The sequence below is a fragment of the Papio anubis genome, chromosome 12 (assembly GCF_008728515.1).
Source record: "Papio anubis isolate 15944 chromosome 12, Panubis1.0, whole genome shotgun sequence".
In the NCBI taxonomy this organism is placed as follows: Eukaryota; Metazoa; Chordata; class Mammalia; order Primates; family Cercopithecidae; genus Papio; species Papio anubis.
The window spans coordinates 61,848,033-61,867,173 of record NC_044987.1 but is presented as its reverse complement, the minus strand read 5'-3'; the positions used below and the strand labels follow the sequence as shown (position 1 = coordinate 61,867,173).

At 49.1% G+C, this 19,141-nt stretch overlaps 1 protein-coding gene across 3 annotated transcripts in view; it reads right to left on the bottom strand.

The window, feature by feature from the left end:
- Positions 1-13,635: 13,635 nt before the first annotated feature.
- PDE2A (phosphodiesterase 2A) overlaps positions 13,636-19,141 on the bottom strand; it is a 101,570-nt gene continuing 96,064 nt past the window's right edge. For 2 of the 3 annotated variants that reach the window (XM_031653213.1, XM_031653212.1), the window contains 9 exons: positions 18,845-18,967; positions 18,385-18,472; positions 18,075-18,122; positions 17,029-17,103; positions 16,776-16,875; positions 16,390-16,502; positions 15,969-16,007; positions 15,726-15,832; positions 14,292-15,086 (listed from right to left, as the gene is read on the bottom strand). In XM_031653213.1, the coding sequence (XP_031509073.1) occupies positions 14,876-15,086; positions 15,726-15,832; positions 15,969-16,007; positions 16,390-16,502; positions 16,776-16,875; positions 17,029-17,103; positions 18,075-18,122; positions 18,385-18,472; positions 18,845-18,967 (904 nt within the window). In that variant the 3' untranslated portion in view covers positions 14,292-14,875. Of the gene's footprint in view, positions 15,087-15,725; positions 15,833-15,968; positions 16,008-16,389; positions 16,503-16,775; positions 16,876-17,028; positions 17,104-18,074; positions 18,123-18,384; positions 18,473-18,844; positions 18,968-19,141 lie in introns of all 3 variants that reach the window. The other variant, XM_021926250.2, reaches the window with a different exon arrangement.

Sequence of the window (19,141 nt, the reverse complement as noted above, 5' to 3'; positions counted from 1 at the left end):
AGCTCTCCCCAAGGTCTGTGCAAGCAGCCCGGCTCCCTCATTCATTCTCCATTCAGTCACCCATCTATTCACTCATCAGTGCATTGACTCACCCAATCCAGTCACTCTTCAACGTCTTGATTCAGTCACTCAGTCATTCTGGCACTTACTCATTCATTCAATGGCCCATCCATTCATTCACCAATTCACTTACTAATTCAATCATTAGCTCATTTCTCCTTTAACTGTTATTCATCTGCCCATTCATCCATTCACATACTCCTTCATTCACTAAGCAAGCATTTAGAAAGGCTTTCTATGGGCCAGGAATCAGACACTCTCTGAAAGGCTCTGCTTCTGGAGACAGATGCATTCTCAAACAAGAACAATTAAGGAACTCAGAGGAGGCTGACTGGGGGCAGGTGTGCTTCTTGTTCCTGTGATATTTGTTCCCCAGACCTCAGGTGCAGAGGGCTGAGATAATTCTACTCCTGAGTTCACAGCGTGGAACCATCATTGGTCCATCCAGGGTCCTGCTCAAGGTTTTTTTACGAATTCCTTTTCATTCTCCTTCTCCCCTGCCATTCTTCTCTTCTCCTCAAAAGAAATTATGTACTTAATGTGTAGTATTTTGCCGATGGGAGTTCTTATAAAATGAATGCTGTAATTCTGAATCCCTGTATTTTAGTTTAGGTAAACTGTAGTGTATGATAGATCTCCTTCTCTTTCTCCCTTTCTTCACTCAGCTGTATGTTTTTAGGATTCATGCTGCTATAGGTATGTCTATGCATTATTTCTACCTGCTAGTAATACCCTGTGGGCATACACCCCCTTTTGCCCATCAACCTGCTGTACATTCTGTCAGCATCCTCATTCCTGTGCCCTTTGAGCCTGTGGGAGGATTTCCCTGGGCTATATACCCAGGAGCGGCACTGCTGCTCTAGGGAATCTGGACACTTTGAGTACTGCCATGTTGCTGTCCAGAAGCGCAGCATCAGTCTACATTCCCATGGCCCTGTGTGAAAGTGTCCATTTCCTGGATCCCTCCCAACAATCGACATCATCTGGCTCTTTGATTTCTGCCACTCTAACAGGTGTAAAAGATCTTCTAGTTTTCATCTCTGCTTCTCTGATAATCAACGAGTTTGAGCATCTCTTCCATAAATAGCTTATTCTGGGCTTTTCCTATTGGGGTTGCTGTCCTCTTCTTGCTGACTTGTGGGGATTTCTCATCTATTCCAGATATTAGCCTCTTGTCAATTTTGAACATTGCAAATAACATCTCTCCTTCTAGCAGCTCTCTATTAACCTTACCCTTGACATATGTCACTGAACAGAAATCCACAATTTCAATGGAATTGAATTCACAAATTGTTTTTCTTATGATTTGTCCTCCATGCACACAAAGATGCTCTGTGTTTTCTTCTGTTGACCTGGCACTCCTACCTTTCATGTTTAGTCTATAATCTGCCTGGCATCCACCTGTGTATGTGATGGTAAGCAGGGATCCAGTCTTCTATTTCGGCATATTACGAGTGAGTTTTCCCAACAATCCATCCTTTCTCCTAGTAATGGGAGTCCCATTTTTATTGGGTAGTCTTGTGAAATTCCTAGTTGTACATATGCTCCCCTCTGAGCTCCCTACTCTGTCCCATTAACCCTTTCATCTGTCTGGCACCAAAATCACATTTTTTTCCTACTTTTGTGATGGATTACAATACCACTTTTGGCTGGGTACAGTGGCTCACACCTGTAATCCCAACACTTTGGGAGGCTGAGGTGGGAGGACTACTTGAGCCCAGGTGTTTGAGATCAGCCTAGACAACATAGTGAGACCTCGTTTCTATTTTTTTTTTAAATTATAATATCACTCAAAAATCACATTCTTCCTTTCACTTTTCACATTTATCTTGCTATTCACAGATTTTTATTTTTTCCTATATATTTAATAGGAGTTTATTGTGTTGCTCAAGAAACCAGCAGGAATTTGTATAGGGATTGTATTAAATATCTAAATTACTTTTAGGAGAATTAACTTGTAATGATATCAAGTCATTTCATCCAGAGCATGGAATCCTTCTCCATTATTCAAATAATCTCCTTTTTTTCTTATCAGATGTCTAGATTTTGTCCCAAAGATAGCATTTTAATTCTTAGATAGATAGATTCCAAGATGCTTTATCATTGTTATTGCTTTTGTGAGTGGCATACTATTTTTGAGTTATATTTTCCAATTGGTTCTGGTTGTTGTAGAGAAATGGCATTAATTTTCATCTTATTTCCAGAAATATTGATAAACTCTCCTATTAGTTCTAATGGTTTGTCTATTGATTCTGTTTGCTTCTAGATAGACAATTGTATCATCCTGTGAAAAATGACACTCTAATCGGTTCCTTTCCAAAATTTACACCTATTTCTTTTCCTTTCATTAAAGCATTGGCCAGGACCTCTAGTACTAGGCGCAACAGGATTGGTGATAATGGGCATCCCTGTCTTATTTCTGTTCACAGAGGAAATACATCAAAATTCCTCCATTACTAAAATCTTAACTGGAGAGTTCTGGAATATTACCTCTTCCAAATTAATTTCCCACATAATCCCAGTTCGTTGAATTATTTTAAATCACAAATAGGTATCAATTTTATCAAATACTCTTTTCTATATCAATTGAAATAATCCTATGGTTTTCTCCATAAGTCTATTAATATTGCAAATTATATGAATAGGTTTTCTGAGGTGAAACCATCCTTGCATCCCTTGGAAAAAAAATTTCTATCTGATTATGATACATTTTAAAATATTCATTTGTATCTGATTAGCTAACATTTTACATATAGGATTTTTGCATCTAAACTCCTACATGAAACTGAACTAACCTTATATTATCTTCTTTTGCGTTATCTGGTTTGAAAATCAAGAACATGTTAATGTCATAAAATGAACTGGAGAGCTTTGCTTTGTTTTCTGTAATAACTTATATAAACCAGACACTTACCATACTTTTAAAGTTTAGTGAACTTATCTATAAAGCTATCTGGAAAATGAGTTTTTTTGAGAGGCAGTATTTAACTGCCATTTCATTCCTTTAATATACATTGACCTATTCAAATTCTATATCCTGTGAATTTTATATTTTTCTAGAAATGTATTCATTTCATCCAAGTTTTTAAATTATTATTATTATTTTTTTTTTTTTGAGTGGCCGGATCTCGGCTCACTGCAACCTCCGCCTCCCGGGTTTACGCCATTCTCCTGCCTCAGCCTCCCAAGTAGCTGGGGCCACCTCGCCCGGCTAGTTTTTTTTTGTATTTTTTTAGTAAAGACGGGGTTTCACTGTGTTAGCCAGGATGGTCTCGATCTCCTATCCTCGTGATCCGCCCGTCTCGGCCTCCCAAAGTGCTGGGATTACAGGCTTGAGCCACTGCGCCCGGCCTTAAATTATAATTTTTAATGATACTCTTTTATTATGTTTTTAACCCCTCTGACATCTGTAAATATTGTCTGTCTTTTGTTCTATACTTAGTATGTCTACATCTTTCTTTTTTTATGATCCGTCTTATCAGAGGTCAATCTTACTAATCTTTTAAAAGAATTAGCTTTTGGTTTGGGGAATCTCTAACTGTTGCTGTTGATGTTCTCTGGGTTATTTATTTCTGCCCCATTTTAATTTTCCTCTTTTTGCTCTTTTGCTGTCTTTTGTCCAGCCTCTTAAGTTGAATGCTTAGTTCATTTTTAGTGTTCTGTTTCCCAAGAAATGAATTTAAAGATATGTATTTCACCAGGTACTGTTTTGGCTATTCCATAAATGTTGATACTATATGTAGCAGAGATTTGTTTTTATGATCTAGTTCTAAGTATTTCATCATTTTCTTTATAGTTTTCTTTTTAACCCAAGAGTACTTTAATAACATACTACATCACTTCCAGACATATGGACATTTTAACCATTCTTTTATTATTAATGTCTATTAATATCTATGTTTATTATATTATGGTAAGAAAACACTATGTCATGTTGATCCTTTGGAGTCTTTAGGCTTCTGTGGGGTCTCACAGATCAGTGGTCCCCAACCATTTTAGCACCAGGAATTGGTTTTGTGGAAGACAATTTTTCCACGGACCAGGAGTGGGGGATGGTTTCAGGATGATTCAAGTGCATTACATTTATTGTGCACTTTATTTCTATTATTATTACATTTAATATATAGTGAAATAATTATACAACTCACCAGAATGTAGAATCAGTGGGAGCCCTGAGCTTGTTTTCCTGCAACTGGACAGTTCCATCTAGGGGTGATGGGAGACAGCGACAGATCATGAGGCATTAGCTTCTCATAAGGAGTGTGCAACTTAGATCCCTCGCATGCCCAGTTCACAATAGGGTTTGCTTTCCTATGAGAATCTAATGCCACTGCTGATCCGACAGGAGACGGAGCTCAGGAGATAATGTGAGCAATGGAAAGGCTGTAAATACAGAGGAGACTTCACTTGCTCACCTGCCGCTCACCTCCTGCTGTATGGCCTGGTTCCTAACAGTATTCACTGCTGTCCATGGCCTGGGGGTTGCAGATCCCTGTAACAGATGGTCAATTTTTCAAATACTCTGTATGTGCAGAAAATTGTATATTCTCTGTTGTACGTAGGGGATGTGTATATACAGTCTTTGACTGTCCCATCATTATCCATTCCAACCAGCAGTGAATACTGTTAGAAACTCTGATGATAACCTGGTTCATTCTCCTTTTTAGGTGACCTGCATTTTCTCTCTGGAAGTTTTTGGAATTTTCTCTTTGCATTGGTAGTGTTAAATTTATGAAATAATGCAACTGGTTGGAAGTTTGTCCTTATCTCCCATGATTGACACTCTCAGATCCCTTTAAATTTTAGGTCTTTCAGTTTTTTAATAGAGTACATTTATGTCCACTCTTTCTACAAATATTTCCTCCAATTTGTTTATCCTTTCTTCTGGGATGTCTATTGCCTGGATGTTGGCATTTCTACTTCTATCCTCCACATCTCTTACATTTTTTCTCTTACACCTTCTATTTCTTGATTCCTTTCCAACCGCCTTTGTCAAGAGTTTGTCCAGCTGATCCTCAAAGCTCACTATGTCTCTCTTCAGTTGAATCCTCCCTGCTCTTCTCATCTGTTGCCTTCTTTATTCCAACCACAATCTTTTCATCCCTGATACTTCTACTTGGTCCTTTTTTGTTTGGCTTTTTGTTTTTTGTTTTTGTTTTTTTTGAGATAGGATCTTGTTCTGTTGCCCAGGCTGGCATGCAGTGGCACAATCATAGCTCACTGCAGCCTTGACCTCCTGGGTTCAAGCAATCCTCCCACCTCAACCTCCCAAGGAGCTGGGACTGCAGGTGTATACTACCACAACCAGCTAATTTAGGTATTTTTTGGAGAGACAAGGTCTTGCTACGTTGCCCAGGCTGGTCTTAAATAGTTCTCTTTTAATGATTTCTTGTTCTTCCTTCATGTTGCTAATATCTTCCCTTATCGCTTCAGGGAAATTTAAAACATTTAATTTAAATTCTGGGCCCATCTGTTAAAGTCTGCCTGATTTGTGTGTGTTGTTTTCTTTTCTTTCTTTTTTTTTTTTTAGATGGAGTCTCACTCTGTCGCCTACGCTGGAGTGCAGTGGCACAATCTCGGCTCACTGCAAGCTCTGCCTCCCAGGTTCATGCCATTCTCCCACCTCAGCCTCCTGAGTAGCTGGGACTACAGGCGCCCGCCACCATGCCCGGCTAATATATATACATAATTATATATATATATATATATTTGTATTTTTAGTAGAGACAGGGTTTCACCATGTTAGCCACGATGGTCTCCATCTCCTGACCTCATGATCCGCCCACCTCTGCCTCCCAAAGTGCTGGGATTACAGGCGTGAGCCACCACGCCCAGCCTATTTTCTTTCTTTTAGTTATATTCTTTTGACCTGTGGGCCAATGTTTCCCTCAGGGCATCGTGACTCAAACTGATAATATGTGCCAGGGATGACCTGAAGGCAGCATCCTAATCTGTGCTGGGTCCTGACCAAACCAAGGACCAGATGCCAGGCCCAGGCACTCCACAGTCACAGCTGGACACTCCCTTCTGCTGGAGCCTCCTTTGACTAGAACGTCTAGAAGAGAAGCAGCCCTAGGCATCTCCCTGGATTGTGAGCCACCCGTCCTAGGCACTGGGAAGAGAAAGTGCTAGGGTGATGCCCACGGGGACCTGGCTGCCCCTCCTCACTGAATCAACTCACATCAGGAGTTTGTGCACAGGTGAAATGGGAGGCAGTGACTGTCCAAGGCAGCAGGGGGTAAGGCAAGCACTCCTTTCCAACCCAGTTCTCACTTTTATCTCTCCCTGCTCCCAGCGCACCCCAGGCTGCTGTGGAAAAATTAAGTGAGAAACTGAGAATGACAGTGAGAGAAATCTGTCACAGCTGACTGCATCTTCCTTCTAACCTCACAAGTACATCGTCTGCTCATTCCTGGGCATTGGCCAAGCTAACTATGGGAGGAATTTAGTTTATAGTTTAATCTTTTTTTTTTTTTTTTTGAGACGGAGTCTCGCTCTGTCGCCCAGGCTGGAGTACAGTGGCTGGATCTCAGCTCACTGCAAGCTCCGCCTCCCGGGTTCACGCCATTCTCCTGCCTTAGCCTCCCGAGTAGCTGGGACTACAGGCGCCCGCCACCTCGCCCGGCTAGTTTTTTGTATTTTTTAGTACAGACGGGGTTTCACAGTGTTAGCCAGGATGGTCTCGATCTCCTGACCTCGTGATCCGCCCGTCTCGGCCTCCCGAAGTCCTGGGATTACAGGCTTGAGCCACTGCGCCCGGCCTATAGTTTAATCTTAAAATAAAAATGAGGCCGGGCGTGGTGGCTCACGCCTGTAACCTCAGCACTTTGGGAAGCTGGGGAGGACAGATCATGAGGTTAGGAGATCGAAACCATCCTGGCTAACACACGGTGAAACCCCGTCTCTACTAAAAATGCAAAAATTAGCCGGGTGTGGTGGCAGGCGCCTGTAGTCCCAGCTACTTGGGAGGCTGAGGGGAGAATGGCCTGAACCCGGGAGGTGGAGCTTGCAGTGAGCCGAGATCACGCCACTGCACGCCAGAGCCTGGGCGACAGAGCAAGACTCTGTCTCCAAAATAAAAAAAAAAGAGGCTGGGTGCAGTGGCTCACACCTGTAATCCCAGCACTTTGGGAGGCCAAGGTGGGGGGCAGATCACGAGGTCAGAAGATTGAGACCATCCTGGCTAACACGGTTAAATCCTCTCTCTACTAACGGGCGTGGTGGCAGGCACCTGTAGTCCCAGCTACTTGGGAGGCTGAGGCAGGAGAATGGCGTGAACCCAGGAGGCGGAGCTTGCAGTGAGCTGAGATCTGGCCACTGCACTCCAGCCTGGGCGACAGAGCAAGACTCTGTCTCAAAAAACAACAACAAATGATAATAGCCTCTTCCTGAAACTAACCCCCTTTTTGTGAGGGGACCAAAACTGCCTTTATAAAACTTTATAAAACTGACAAATTGTCCATAAGTTTAGGATTATGGCTTAGAAGTTATGAAGCCAAAGGTCACGAGATTTGTAACCTCCCCAGTTGCTCCTATAGATAACACCACTGTTATAAAACCTAAGACTGGTATTTGAGATATTTTTCAGACCTTGCATTCTGAGCAACCAGATGTTACTACCCAGACCAGTAGCCTACATCGAGAAACTGACTCAACCAGTCCTGTGACCCCCACCCAGGAACTGACTCAGTACAAGAAGATAGCTTTAACCCCCTGTGATTTCTTCTTCAACTCAACCAATCAGCATTCCCCATTTCCTAGTCCCCTGCCTGCTAAACTATCCTTAACAAACCCTAGCCTCCAAATTCTCAGGAAGGCAGATTTGAGAAACATCTCCTGTCCTTCCACTTGGCTGGCCCTGCAATTATTAACTCTTTCTTTGCTGCAGCACCTGCTGTTCTCAGTGCATTGTCCTTTCTGGGCAGCAGGCAAGAAGAACTCATTGGGCTATAACAACGTTGTCATTTCCTAGAATCCTATGCATCCCAATCAGGTCTGTAGTTCTCCCAGGGGTGATTTAGGGATTGAGAGTGGCAGCCATCTTGGCAGGATGTTGCCACACCTCCCATTCTCACATCTGACCCACCAGTCTCCAAACTTGATGTTGTACTTTGTTTCCTATATGGACTCATCTTGGTATTCCCTCAGAGAACAATCTGGCTGTGCCATCTATCAGACTTCATTCCCACACAGCTGCCCAGATGCAGGGCAGCCTCCCTCTCAGAACACCTTCTGCATCCTGAAGGCCTCCAGTAGGCTCATCCTCCCAGTTAATGGACAGGAAAACTAAGACCACTGAGGAATCCCAATGCTCATCCTGCCAGGATAGAAAGGAAAGCCCAGAGGAATTGCAAAGAGTGCTGAAGAGCAGGGATTCGCTGTGTGGGGACAGTTCTTGCTTTGTGTTTCAGGACAGGGAACCCAGGAGTGCAAACCTTAGTCAGGTAAGAGGCCTGCCCTGACATCCTTCATCCTCCCACACCACCCATGCTGCCTCCTCCCCCGATTTCCCATGCCCCTTCCTTCATTCCCGCCCCAACCCTGATTCTCCCTTCTCTCCCCAGGTGCAGTCCAGAGCCTGTCTTGAGCACAATGGCTGCTCTGCTCTGCCCCGGACCCTCACCACCTCCAGCGAGGTTCATCATCCCAGTTTATGAACAGAAAAACTAAGACTAGATGGGGGAGCTTAGCTCCTGCTCAGAGCAAACCTTCAACTCCTTCACCTCTCTGGACCTGGCACCCTCCCAAGAGACTGCAACCAAGGTTATGAAAATAGCATCTACTCACCATCTTCCCTCAGCACACCCCCAACCAACCCACTCCCTCAGTCCCACCCCTGCCTCAAGGAGACTGAGCCCCAAGAAGCACAGCTTCCTGCACCTCCTCACCTCCCAGCCTGCTTTCCTGCTCTATCTGCAATGTCCTCAAGTCCTTTCCCGTCCTCCTCATCCAAACTCCAAGACCTGCCTACACCTCACCCTCCTCCAGGAAGCCCCCTTCATGACCTGGGTTCACTGCCTGCCGTGACCGCCCTCCCTCACCAGCACAGCACCAAGCCTTGCGATGCTCTCTAGTAGTTATTTCCTGCACAGTGAAGGGGTGCGGGAAGCATCATTTCTGCCTATCCCTGTTCACATGCAAGTCTGGCTCTGCCTTCCCAGGGACCGTGCTACAGAGGGAGACCGCTCATCAGGCAGGCACCACCTCCAGGGATCTCACTAAGGTAGAACTGATGGGCCTCAGTTCTGTTCAGAGAACAGCTACACGGGCAGGAGGCCTCCAAGAAACAGTTTCCATTTTCCCTGTGGAGTCCGTATGGGTGTGTACTGTATAAGGTATGGGCTGTATGGAGTCTGCAGGTAAACATGCCTGTGTGTCACAGAATGAGCATGTGAGTGTGTGTGCATGTGTCAGTGTGAGAATGCCTCTGTGTGAGTGTGAGAGGGTCATACAGGTGCAGCATTCTGTTGATGGAAAGAGTCAAACTGTGTAAAAAAAAAAAAATTTTTTTTTTTTTTTTTAGATGGAGTCTCACTCTGTCACCCAGGCTGGAGTGTAGTGGCACAATCTTGGCTTACTGCAAGCTCCGCCTCCCGGGTTCAAGCAATTCTCCCTGCCTTGGCCTCCCGAGTAGCTGGGATTACAGGTGCCTGCCACCACGCCTGACTCATTTTTGTATTTTTTTTAGTAGAGATGGGTTTTTCGTCATCTTGATCAGGCTGGTCTTGAACTCCTGACCTCATGTGATCCACCCACCTCGGCCTCCCAAAGTGCTGGGATTACAGGCATGAGTGCCCAGCCTGTAAAATATTTTAAGAGATTTATTCTGAGCCAAATATGAGTGACCGTGGCCTGTGACACAGCCCTCAGGAGTTCCTGAGAACATATGCCCAAGGTGGTCGGGGTACAGCTTGGTTTTATATATTTTAGGAAGGTATGAGACATCAGTCAAATACATTTAAGAAATACATTGATTTGGTTGAGAAAGGTGGAACAACTCAAAGCGAGGGGGTTCCAGGCTATAGGTAAATTTAAACATTTTCTGGTTGACAATTGTTTTGAGTTTGTCTAAAGGCCTGGGATCGATAGAAAGGAATGTTCAGTTTAAAGAGAAAGGATTATGGAGACCAAGTTTTATTGTGCAGAGGAAGCTCTCAGATAGCAGACTTCAGACAGAGCAAGTTGTAAATTGTTTCTTGTCGGACTTAAAAGGGTGCCTGGCTCTTACTTAGTTGATTATCTCCTGGATCTGGAAAGAAAGGAAGGAAAACAAAGGGGGAAGGGAATCTCTATAGAATATGGATTTTTCCCACATGAGACTTTGCAGGGCAATTTCAAGGTATGGCAAGGAAATATATTTTGGGGTTAAATATTTTTTTCCTCGTTTCATAATGTTATGCCAGAGTCGGATTGAAAAGTAAATCACGACATATAGGGTCGAGTAAAACCCATCTGATGAGAATGTATGGTTTGTAGGGCATGACTCCCTAGACCTCTTAGGTAGGAATTTGGGTAAGACAAAAAATCAGAGCTCAGTCCTCAATTCCTAATACAAAGTTCTGAGATCCAAAATGCTCCAAAATCTAAAACACTTTTTAGCACCGACATAATGCCACAAGTGGAAAATTCCACACTTGCTTCAATGTGCACAAACTTTGTTTCATGCATAAAATTATTTAAAATATTGTATAAAACTGCTTCAGGCTGTGTGTATATAAAACATAAATGAATTTCCTGTTTAGCCTGGGGTCTCATTCCCAAGATATCTCATTATGTATATGCAAATATTCCAAAATCCAAAAAAATCTTAAATCTGAGACACTTCTGGCCCCAAGCATTTTGGATAAGGGATATTCAACCTGTAGGTGAATGGACAGGAGTGAGATTGCCAACCGCCCCCCGCCCTGCGCCCCCATACCCTTCTCTGACCTCTGGGGAGGTGAGGACAGTGAGGGCTGGACACCACCTGGTGACCATGAGCTGCACTACAAGCCACTACCACCCCACTCCTTTCTCCCTGCCCCCTACTCCAACTCACACACACACAGACACACACAGGCACACACACAGTTGATCCCAGCTCTCAGATCTTTCTCTGGGGCCTCAACCCACTTTGTGCTCACCACCCCAATGCCCTACAATAGTCTTGCAAAGACTGAAGATGGAGACCCCGTCCTTCTGAGTCTCCCTCCTCTATCCCAGAGGAGGAGAAAGGAATCAGACAGGTAGGGCTCACATCCTAACCTTGGTGCGTTACTTAACCTCTCCAAATCTTAGGCAACTTGGCTGCAGAATAGACTAATAGTATCTGCTAGAATCATTGTGAGGTTTAAATAAAATGCAAAATGAAACCATTAAGATGGGAGAGCAGAACAGCTACAGGAAGCCAATGGGGTCAAGCCTTGTGTTCTGTAACCTGGTGAGGGCTGCCCTCAGGCTCCGTGCAGAGCCTCCTCCCATCTGTCCTCCCTCCCTTCCTCCCACCTCTCCTCCCCGGGCATCCTCAGACAGCAGTTTTGCTCACCTTTGCAGGGAGTTCACCCCTGCCAGAGGCTCCACCCAACACCTGTTGTGGGTAAGGGTGATGCTGAGCAGAGTCCCCCTAGCTCTTCATGGAGTGGCATAGATCCCACCTCCCAGGGCCCCTCTAAGTCCTCCCTCTGCATCCCCCGACCCATTGGTCACCATGTTCTGCCAACCCAGCATCTCTTGAATTCCTCTCCTCACCCAGCCCGGGACACAGCACATCACCCACAGAATAATCCCTATCCACCGTCTCCCCTTGCAGTCACTTCCCTGCTCTCCAGGGGGATCTTTCTACAATGCACTTCTGAGTCACTCTCTTACTGATAACCTTTCTCGGATTCTCCACTGCCCACAGAATAAAGCCAAACTCCACAACCCGGCATTTAAGGCCCTTCAGGGTCTGGCCTTGCCTCCTCCTCCATTCCTCAGCTCCTCCAGCTGCCAGTCCCTTCCCTTCTCAGGGCCTTTGCAAAAGTGTTTTCTTCTACCAGGAGTGCCTGTCCCCTTTTGCCTGTAGGAAAACAACATCTGCTCATCTTTCAAACTTCATTGTTGTTCTCAGGGTTATGATCCTGCCTGGAGCCCCGTGGCCAGGCACCCCACAGCGTTGTCATGGCTTGCATCTGAGTTTAGATCTATCTCTCCAATCAAACTGTGAGACTTTCCAGACCAGGACAAAGACAAAGTTAGCCCTTGGCCCTAGCGCAGGGTCCTGCATGAGGAGGAAATATCTGTGGTTGTTCCCTCCATTTGGTGAAAAGCAGGGATGTGTCACAGCATGGGCCTCAAAGGAGGGCTGGGCTGGGGACAGACAGCAGATGCAGGGTCAAGGTCCCCTTTGCCCAAAGGGTTGTGGAAGAGGAACATGCGCACACACTCAGGGTCAGGGGTCAGGCATAAGAGCCGATACATCAGCCCACAGTGACCCTGAGGTCAGCCAGGCGCCATTAGAATAGCCATCTCTTCTCGGTTGTGGGTCACAAACTGACACTCCCACCCCCACCTGGGGACCCACTGGGCCAAGCCTGGGTCCTGTGCTGTGAGAGGACAGAGACAGACTTGGGGAGCCCACAGCAGGAGCTGGGAAGGGGAGGAGCCTGGAGCCCCATAACACTAAGGGAAGCTGGAAAGCTGGAGACCATACAGCCAGAGGAGCAGATTCCAAACCCAGACAGGCTAGTGGGGCAGGGGGAGCTGCAGAGGAAGCAGATGGGCTCTGTGGTCCCAAAGGCAAGGCTGGCAATGGCTGATGGTCACAAGATGGCCCTGTCCATCTCCTTCCTTCTCCCACCAAGAAAGGAGACCCCAGTGCCCACCCTCTTAACACATCAACCTTTACTGGCCAGGAAGAGATGAACAGGGAGAGGAGCTCAGAGGGGGGTAGGCAAGTTGGGGACAGGGCCTGGAGACTGTACCAGGCAGAGCCTCTTCGTGGCCCCAACCTGGAGTGTGCCCATTTTGGACTGGGCAGAAGCAAACACTCTCACGCAGAGGAAAGCAGGGGACTAACTCCTCAGACACAACCGGGGCTGGATCTGGTGTGGAGTCTGACTCAAGGGTGCCCCTTCGGCAGGACTCAGAGAAACCGGGATGTGGGACTTCCTGAGACACAGCCAGGCATCATTGCAGCTAGCAACAGAGTTCAGAGGCCCAGGCCGTCACCGTATGGGCACTCATGACCAGGGCAGGCCAGCACTGGGAGGGTCTAGGACGAGCTCCAGGCTACCTCCTCCAGGCAACCTGCCTGCTTGCCTCAACCTCTCAGTTTTCCCTCTACTCCACAATCTCTGCCAGCCAACATGTCCCATCACTGCTGCATGGCCAGACCTTCTCATCTGCCACCCACCCCTTAACCTCCACGATCTGGCACAGGGCTGGCCCAAGGAGTACCCCAACAGGTCTATGACTTCCCCAGAAGAGGGGCTAGGCATCAAGAGTGAGAGACTCTGGAAGCCATGGAGTTCCAAAGGGCGTTTGCCTCTCCCAGTTCTATTACCCCGCTCCACCCACCCCAAGCACAAAGTCAGAAAACAGCCCCATAGGGGAGAACTGGTAGAAAGAAATAGATTTATTCTCATGTACAAAGCGGTCAGCCCACGGGACCATATACGACAGTTGCACAGAGTCCTAGAAAAACGCATCTCTCTAAAGGCAACTCAGAAAGGTAAGGCAGGTGGACCCCCTCCCCCACCCCGCAACGCACACAGAATGAAACAGAGAAAAAGAGAGAAGCCAGTGGCCAGGCTAACCCAAGAGTCCTGGCCCTATGGGGTCTCCCAAGCCCTAGGGCACAGGTGGATATGGCCTTGAAGAGAGAGCCCTGCCAGGGCTGAGGCCAGGTCTCTCCCTAGCTGCAGGAATGGGGAAGGGGCTCAGGCCAAGGGGTACACTCAGGGGGCCTCTGAGGGACTCAGGGTTGGGCTCTCTGGGCCCTAGGGTGGCAGAAACATTCCACAGCCTCTGCTGGGACTCCGCAGAGCGACAGAGCTATTTTAGACATTGATCTAAAATGGATCTTAGAGCATGGATTGTCTTACCCTCCTGTTTGGCCCAGACAGGGGGAGAGACTTGCCCAGCGTCACACAGGCAGGAGGAAGCATGGCTGGCTCATTCATACCTGGGCCTGTCTCCCAGTGCGGGGATCCCTCCTGCCCATCAAGCCCATCCTGCTTCTTCCCGAGCCCCTTCTCTGCAGAGCACTGAGCTGCCCCTCGGCAGCTTCCTCCTGGGGCCCCTGTATCCCCCAGGTCCCAATCCCACCGTCACTAGAGTGGTGGTCCTCGGGGGGCCTTCGCCCTGCAGCTGTTTCTAGTCCTCCCACAGAACTAAGGACTGTTTCCAAGACGCCACACTCTGCTCACTCAGATGTCTCACTTTCCCCTTCCACGAGGATCCTGGAGACCCCAAGGGATGGGAGTCCTCCAAGGGAAAGGAGCAAAGATCTGGTGGGGCAGGAATGGGGCAAGGAGAAACCATCAAGCTGCAGGGACAAAGAATGGCTTGGGAAAGACTTGCCAAGGTGTGGTCAGAGGCGCAGAGCAGGGTCCACTGCTCATTGGTCACCCCTGTGCTCTCAGAGGACAAATCACAAAGTCTCCGTGAGGCTGGAAGTCTTGCTTCCATTATACAGACGAGAAAGCTGAGGCCCAGGAAGGTAGTACTTGTCCAGGGTCACACAGGAAGTCCTGGTCTAGAACACAGGACTCCTGGCTCTGTTCCCAGTGCATCTGCTCAGACCAGTGGAGGGCTGTGGGAGGTGGCCTGGGCAGGGAAGTGTCCCTGGAGGGGATCACTCAGCATCAAGGCTGCAGCAGCCATTGATGGGAGCCCCAGTGCCATCCAGATCAGGCACCTCATACTCCTCATCCAGGAAGTCCAGCGAGTTGTTACTTGGGAGGCCGCGGATGGTGAACTTGTGGGACACCTTGGTCCAGTGCTCACGGTTGGAGGCCACACGCTCGTACAGCTCTGCTGCTTTGGGGAACAGGTCCTGCAACAGCCTGTGGGTGCATGGGGGCAGAGGGCAAGAGGACAGAAATCAGACCATGGGCAGCAAGAAAGACTAGGGCTACACAGCAAATAGAACTTCCACAAGGGCCAGGCACGGTGGCTCATGCCTGTAATCCCAGCGCTCAGGGAGCCAAGGTGTGCGGATCACCTGAAGTCAGGAGTTCAAGACCAGCCTGACCAAAATGGTGAAACCCCATCTCTACTAAAAATACAAAATTAGCCGGGCATGGTGGCACGTGCCTGTAATCTCATCTACTCGGGAGGCTGAGGCAGGAGAATCACTGGAACCCAGAACGGGGAGGTTGCAGTGAGACAAGATCATACCATTGCACTCCTCCAGCCTGGGCAACAGAGTGAGACTCCATCTCAAAAAAACAAGAACTTCCACAAGAATGTGAGACAGAGGAGGACACCTAGGAAAGCATGATGGTCTCTTTCCACTGCAGACCAAGGATGAAGTGAAGGACCCACTGAGTGGCACAGCAGGAGACAGTTGTGCCCAGAGGCAAGGGGGTGAATCACTTGGAGCTGGGCCAGGCCAATCTCAGCACATGTGTTTGCTGTGATGTCCCCACTCCAGCCTACCCTTACTGTGCAGGGTGCCAGCTTGTCCCCATGAGCTCACTCACTTGTAGATGGGCATTGCAATGTGCTCCATGAAGCTGATTTGTAGCTCGGGGATATAGGCCTTCTCCCGGTCCATCATCTCCATTGGCCTGTTGCCCATGGCCTTTTCCTGCAGGCATCAAGTCATCAGGTCTGTCCCTCTCATTCCTCCATTGGGTACCAGGGTCAGGCTACTTCAAGCCCTCCCTGCCCCAGGCCAGGAACCCTCCCCCAACCTGGACATCCTGGGGTCACTCCACACATACCAGGTCTCCCTGGGAGAAGAATTCTTTGTAGATCAGCTCCTGAAAGGCCAACACTCTCATCACATCCTGCACATAGGACACATCCACCCAAGCTCCTCTGACAGCCCGTTCCCAGGAGAGAAAACTGAGGTCCAGGGATTCAGTCCCAGCTCAGGAGCTGTCCCACCAGCCCCAGCCTGGCATGGCGATGGCCCCAGGCAAGGAGTGGCGGGGTTGGGGCCCACCTTCCACCAACCACTGACTTGCTAGGTCTGTTCCCCTTTCTGAGTCTCCATTTGTCACCCTGAGATGGTCTAGGTTTCTGTCTTCCCAGAACACAGCCAGGCTGAGCTGAGCAGAGAGATGGTGTTCAGGCGGCAGGGGGCATCCAGAGCTGGGCAGGGTGGGCAGCCTATGCCTTCCCAGGGAGGACTGCACCTACCGCGATCTTTCTCGTGGTCTTCCAGCCCTTGGTCTGGTCAGAGAGGTCACAGGAGGTCATGAGGAGGCAGAGGAGGAGTCTGTGATGCTGCTTGTTGTTTCGGTCGTAGCCCACTGTTGAGGGGAGGATGGGGTCAAGGAGCGGGGCCCAGCCTCCTTGCCCTTCTGAGGACAAGGCTCCCAGGGCCCAACCCAGAGTGCTGTAGGGAATTGGGCACTCTTGATGGGAGCCAAGGGGCCAGTGCTGGGTCTGCCTGGTGGGGCTGTGCAGTCAGAGAAGGGTTGATGCTGCAGGGGATAGGTCTGCACCCTGGGAATGCTCCCCTGGCAAATCCTTCCCCTGGTTGTTCCTTCCCACCCCCAAGGCCTGGGGCTAACAGCAGTCACCCTCAGCCATCTTCTGGAGGTCCTTGAAGATGCGGAGATGGTGGGCCAGGTCCGTGGCCAAGATGATGTCCCGCATCAGATCCAGCATGCGCTGATAGTCCTGGGGCAAGGGCAGGGGTGTCATGGCCTCCTGCTGGACACCCCCACCCATTTACCCATCCCAGTGAGCCTCCACTCCTTGGCTCCTTCTCCCACCTCCAGCCAGCTCCCAGCTCTCCCCCTCAATCCCCACCCCCACCCCCAACCCCATCACCTTCCGGGAGAAATGATCAAAGATGTTGCAGCCGTGGGTGTTGAGGATGGCGATGGCCTGAGCAAAGTGGTGCCTCTGGGGGGAGAGGAGTGATGGGGTCCCGGCTGGGGCAGAGGGGCTCCCCTCACCACTGACCCCAAGAGAGGAAGCAGGGCCTGGTCCAGCTCCAGCCCCCAGGTCAGCAGAGCAGTCAGAAAGGGGGAGTCAGGGGCCCCAGTTCCCTTTCTGAGCTCTGTTTCAACCCTCTGTGTGACCCAGGGCGAGTCCCTAGACCACTCTGACCCTCAGACTCCTCAGCTGTCACATGCAGGGAGGGACCCAACAACGTAAGCTCTGGGGTCCCTGAAAGCTGGAACATTTTTGAAATGATCCCTTGGAGTCCTAGACACTAAATCATGCAGAATGCATTTGTTTGCTGACAAGGAGAGGCAGTGATGAGGCAAGGGCAATGCCCCTGTTTCCGGATGCTGAATGGCTGTCACTCAGAAGAGGAGCAGCTTATCCCAGGGGGCAAAGGGCAGAACCAGCACTGCCACCAGGCCTCCTGGGAGAGAGACAGAGCACCCCATCTCTGGGGGTGTGCAAGCAGAGGCAGCCTCTGGAGGGGTGTTGTGGGAAGCAGCATAGGGCAAGGTGACTTTGGAAATGTGTCTCCCACTCTGGGCAAGCCCTGTGCCAAGTGCAGGAAACTCAGAAATGGCTCAGACCTTGTGCATGCGGAGGTAGGCAGACCCAAACCAAACAATCTAAGGTGATGCTAAGTGATGGGAGTGGAGCCCATCCCAAGCTTGGCAGGAGGGGGCTGAATGGGGTGTTCCCAGGCAGCCAAAGGGAAACGCACTGAACATAAATCCTTGCTATCATCTGCACCTGCACCCTTCCAAGCCCACTCCAGGAAAATGAGCCAGACATGTCCTAGGTGTGGCTGCAGCTCTCGCAGCCTGTCTGGAGAGCATGGTTTGGGAATAGCGGGAGCTGGGTCATAACTTTGCAAGTCACTGGCCTTAGAGGGGAAAGAGGATGGGGGTGGGACACAAGAGTGATACCTCCATGACGGAGCCCTCGGAGCTGTAGAGCGCAGCCAGCACAGATTTCTGGAAAAGCCCAGGAAAACTGTGGTCACTCCTCACATCTGGATCCAAGTGCCACTGCTTTAGGCTAAGCAGTGTCCTGCCCTTCCCAACTTTCTCCCCTCCTTCCTATCTCAAAGTCATGGGCAAACCCTGGGGGAACCTCCTCCTGTGTTTAAACTTGGCTTCTGGTCTCACTGGCTCCCACCTGCCTTCAGGCTGGGAGAGGATGAGACTCCCAGACACCCCATGCAGGGTCCCCACTGTGAGCAGGGCAGGGTCTCACCGAGGCCACCTGGAAAGAGTTGTTTGTGCCTCTGTGGTCCAGGTCGTGACACATGCAGGAAATAAACAAGGCAAAGATCTCGATGTCCCTGGTTGAGAGGCAGAAAGGAGAAAAAAAAGAGATCAGCCCACAGTCCCCTCCCCAAACCCCCAAGGGGATGACATGCCCAGGAGCCACTGGGACAGGAGTTGGAACACCTGGGTTCCCTTCCTGGAAAGAAGCACTGGTTTGGAGCCCAGCAGGCCCAGGTTTAAATCAGGCTCAGTCTTCACTGGCTGCTTGACTGTGAGCAAGCCCCTCCTGGAAGATGGGGCTTGCAGCCTTCCCCTTGAGTCCCCTGGGGCTAAGAAGATCCCATGAGGCAGTGTGTGTAAAGTGCCTGACACACAGGGGGTGCTTCCCTGTCCCAGGGAAGGGGACCCCAGCGGCTGCCAGATGTGGGGGAGATGCAGCCACTCACTCGAGGTAGTTGGTGAGCTCCAGGTTCTTGTAGAGCAGGTAGCAGAAGTGGGAGACAGAAAAGGCGTGCATCCAGTTGTGATAGGGGGGATCTCGGTAGCCCTTCTTCACCATCAAACAGAACCTGGGGGAGGGGAGAGGGCAGCAGAGGGGCCTCAGCCTCTCCTCCTCCATCAGGGCCCCATGATGGCAGACTGCATGTCCCCTCCATCCCTGAGGGACCCTCCACAGCTTTCCTTGATGATTCGGTGTTAGCAGGAAGTTCCTATGCACATCTAACTTAAACCTCTGGTTACAC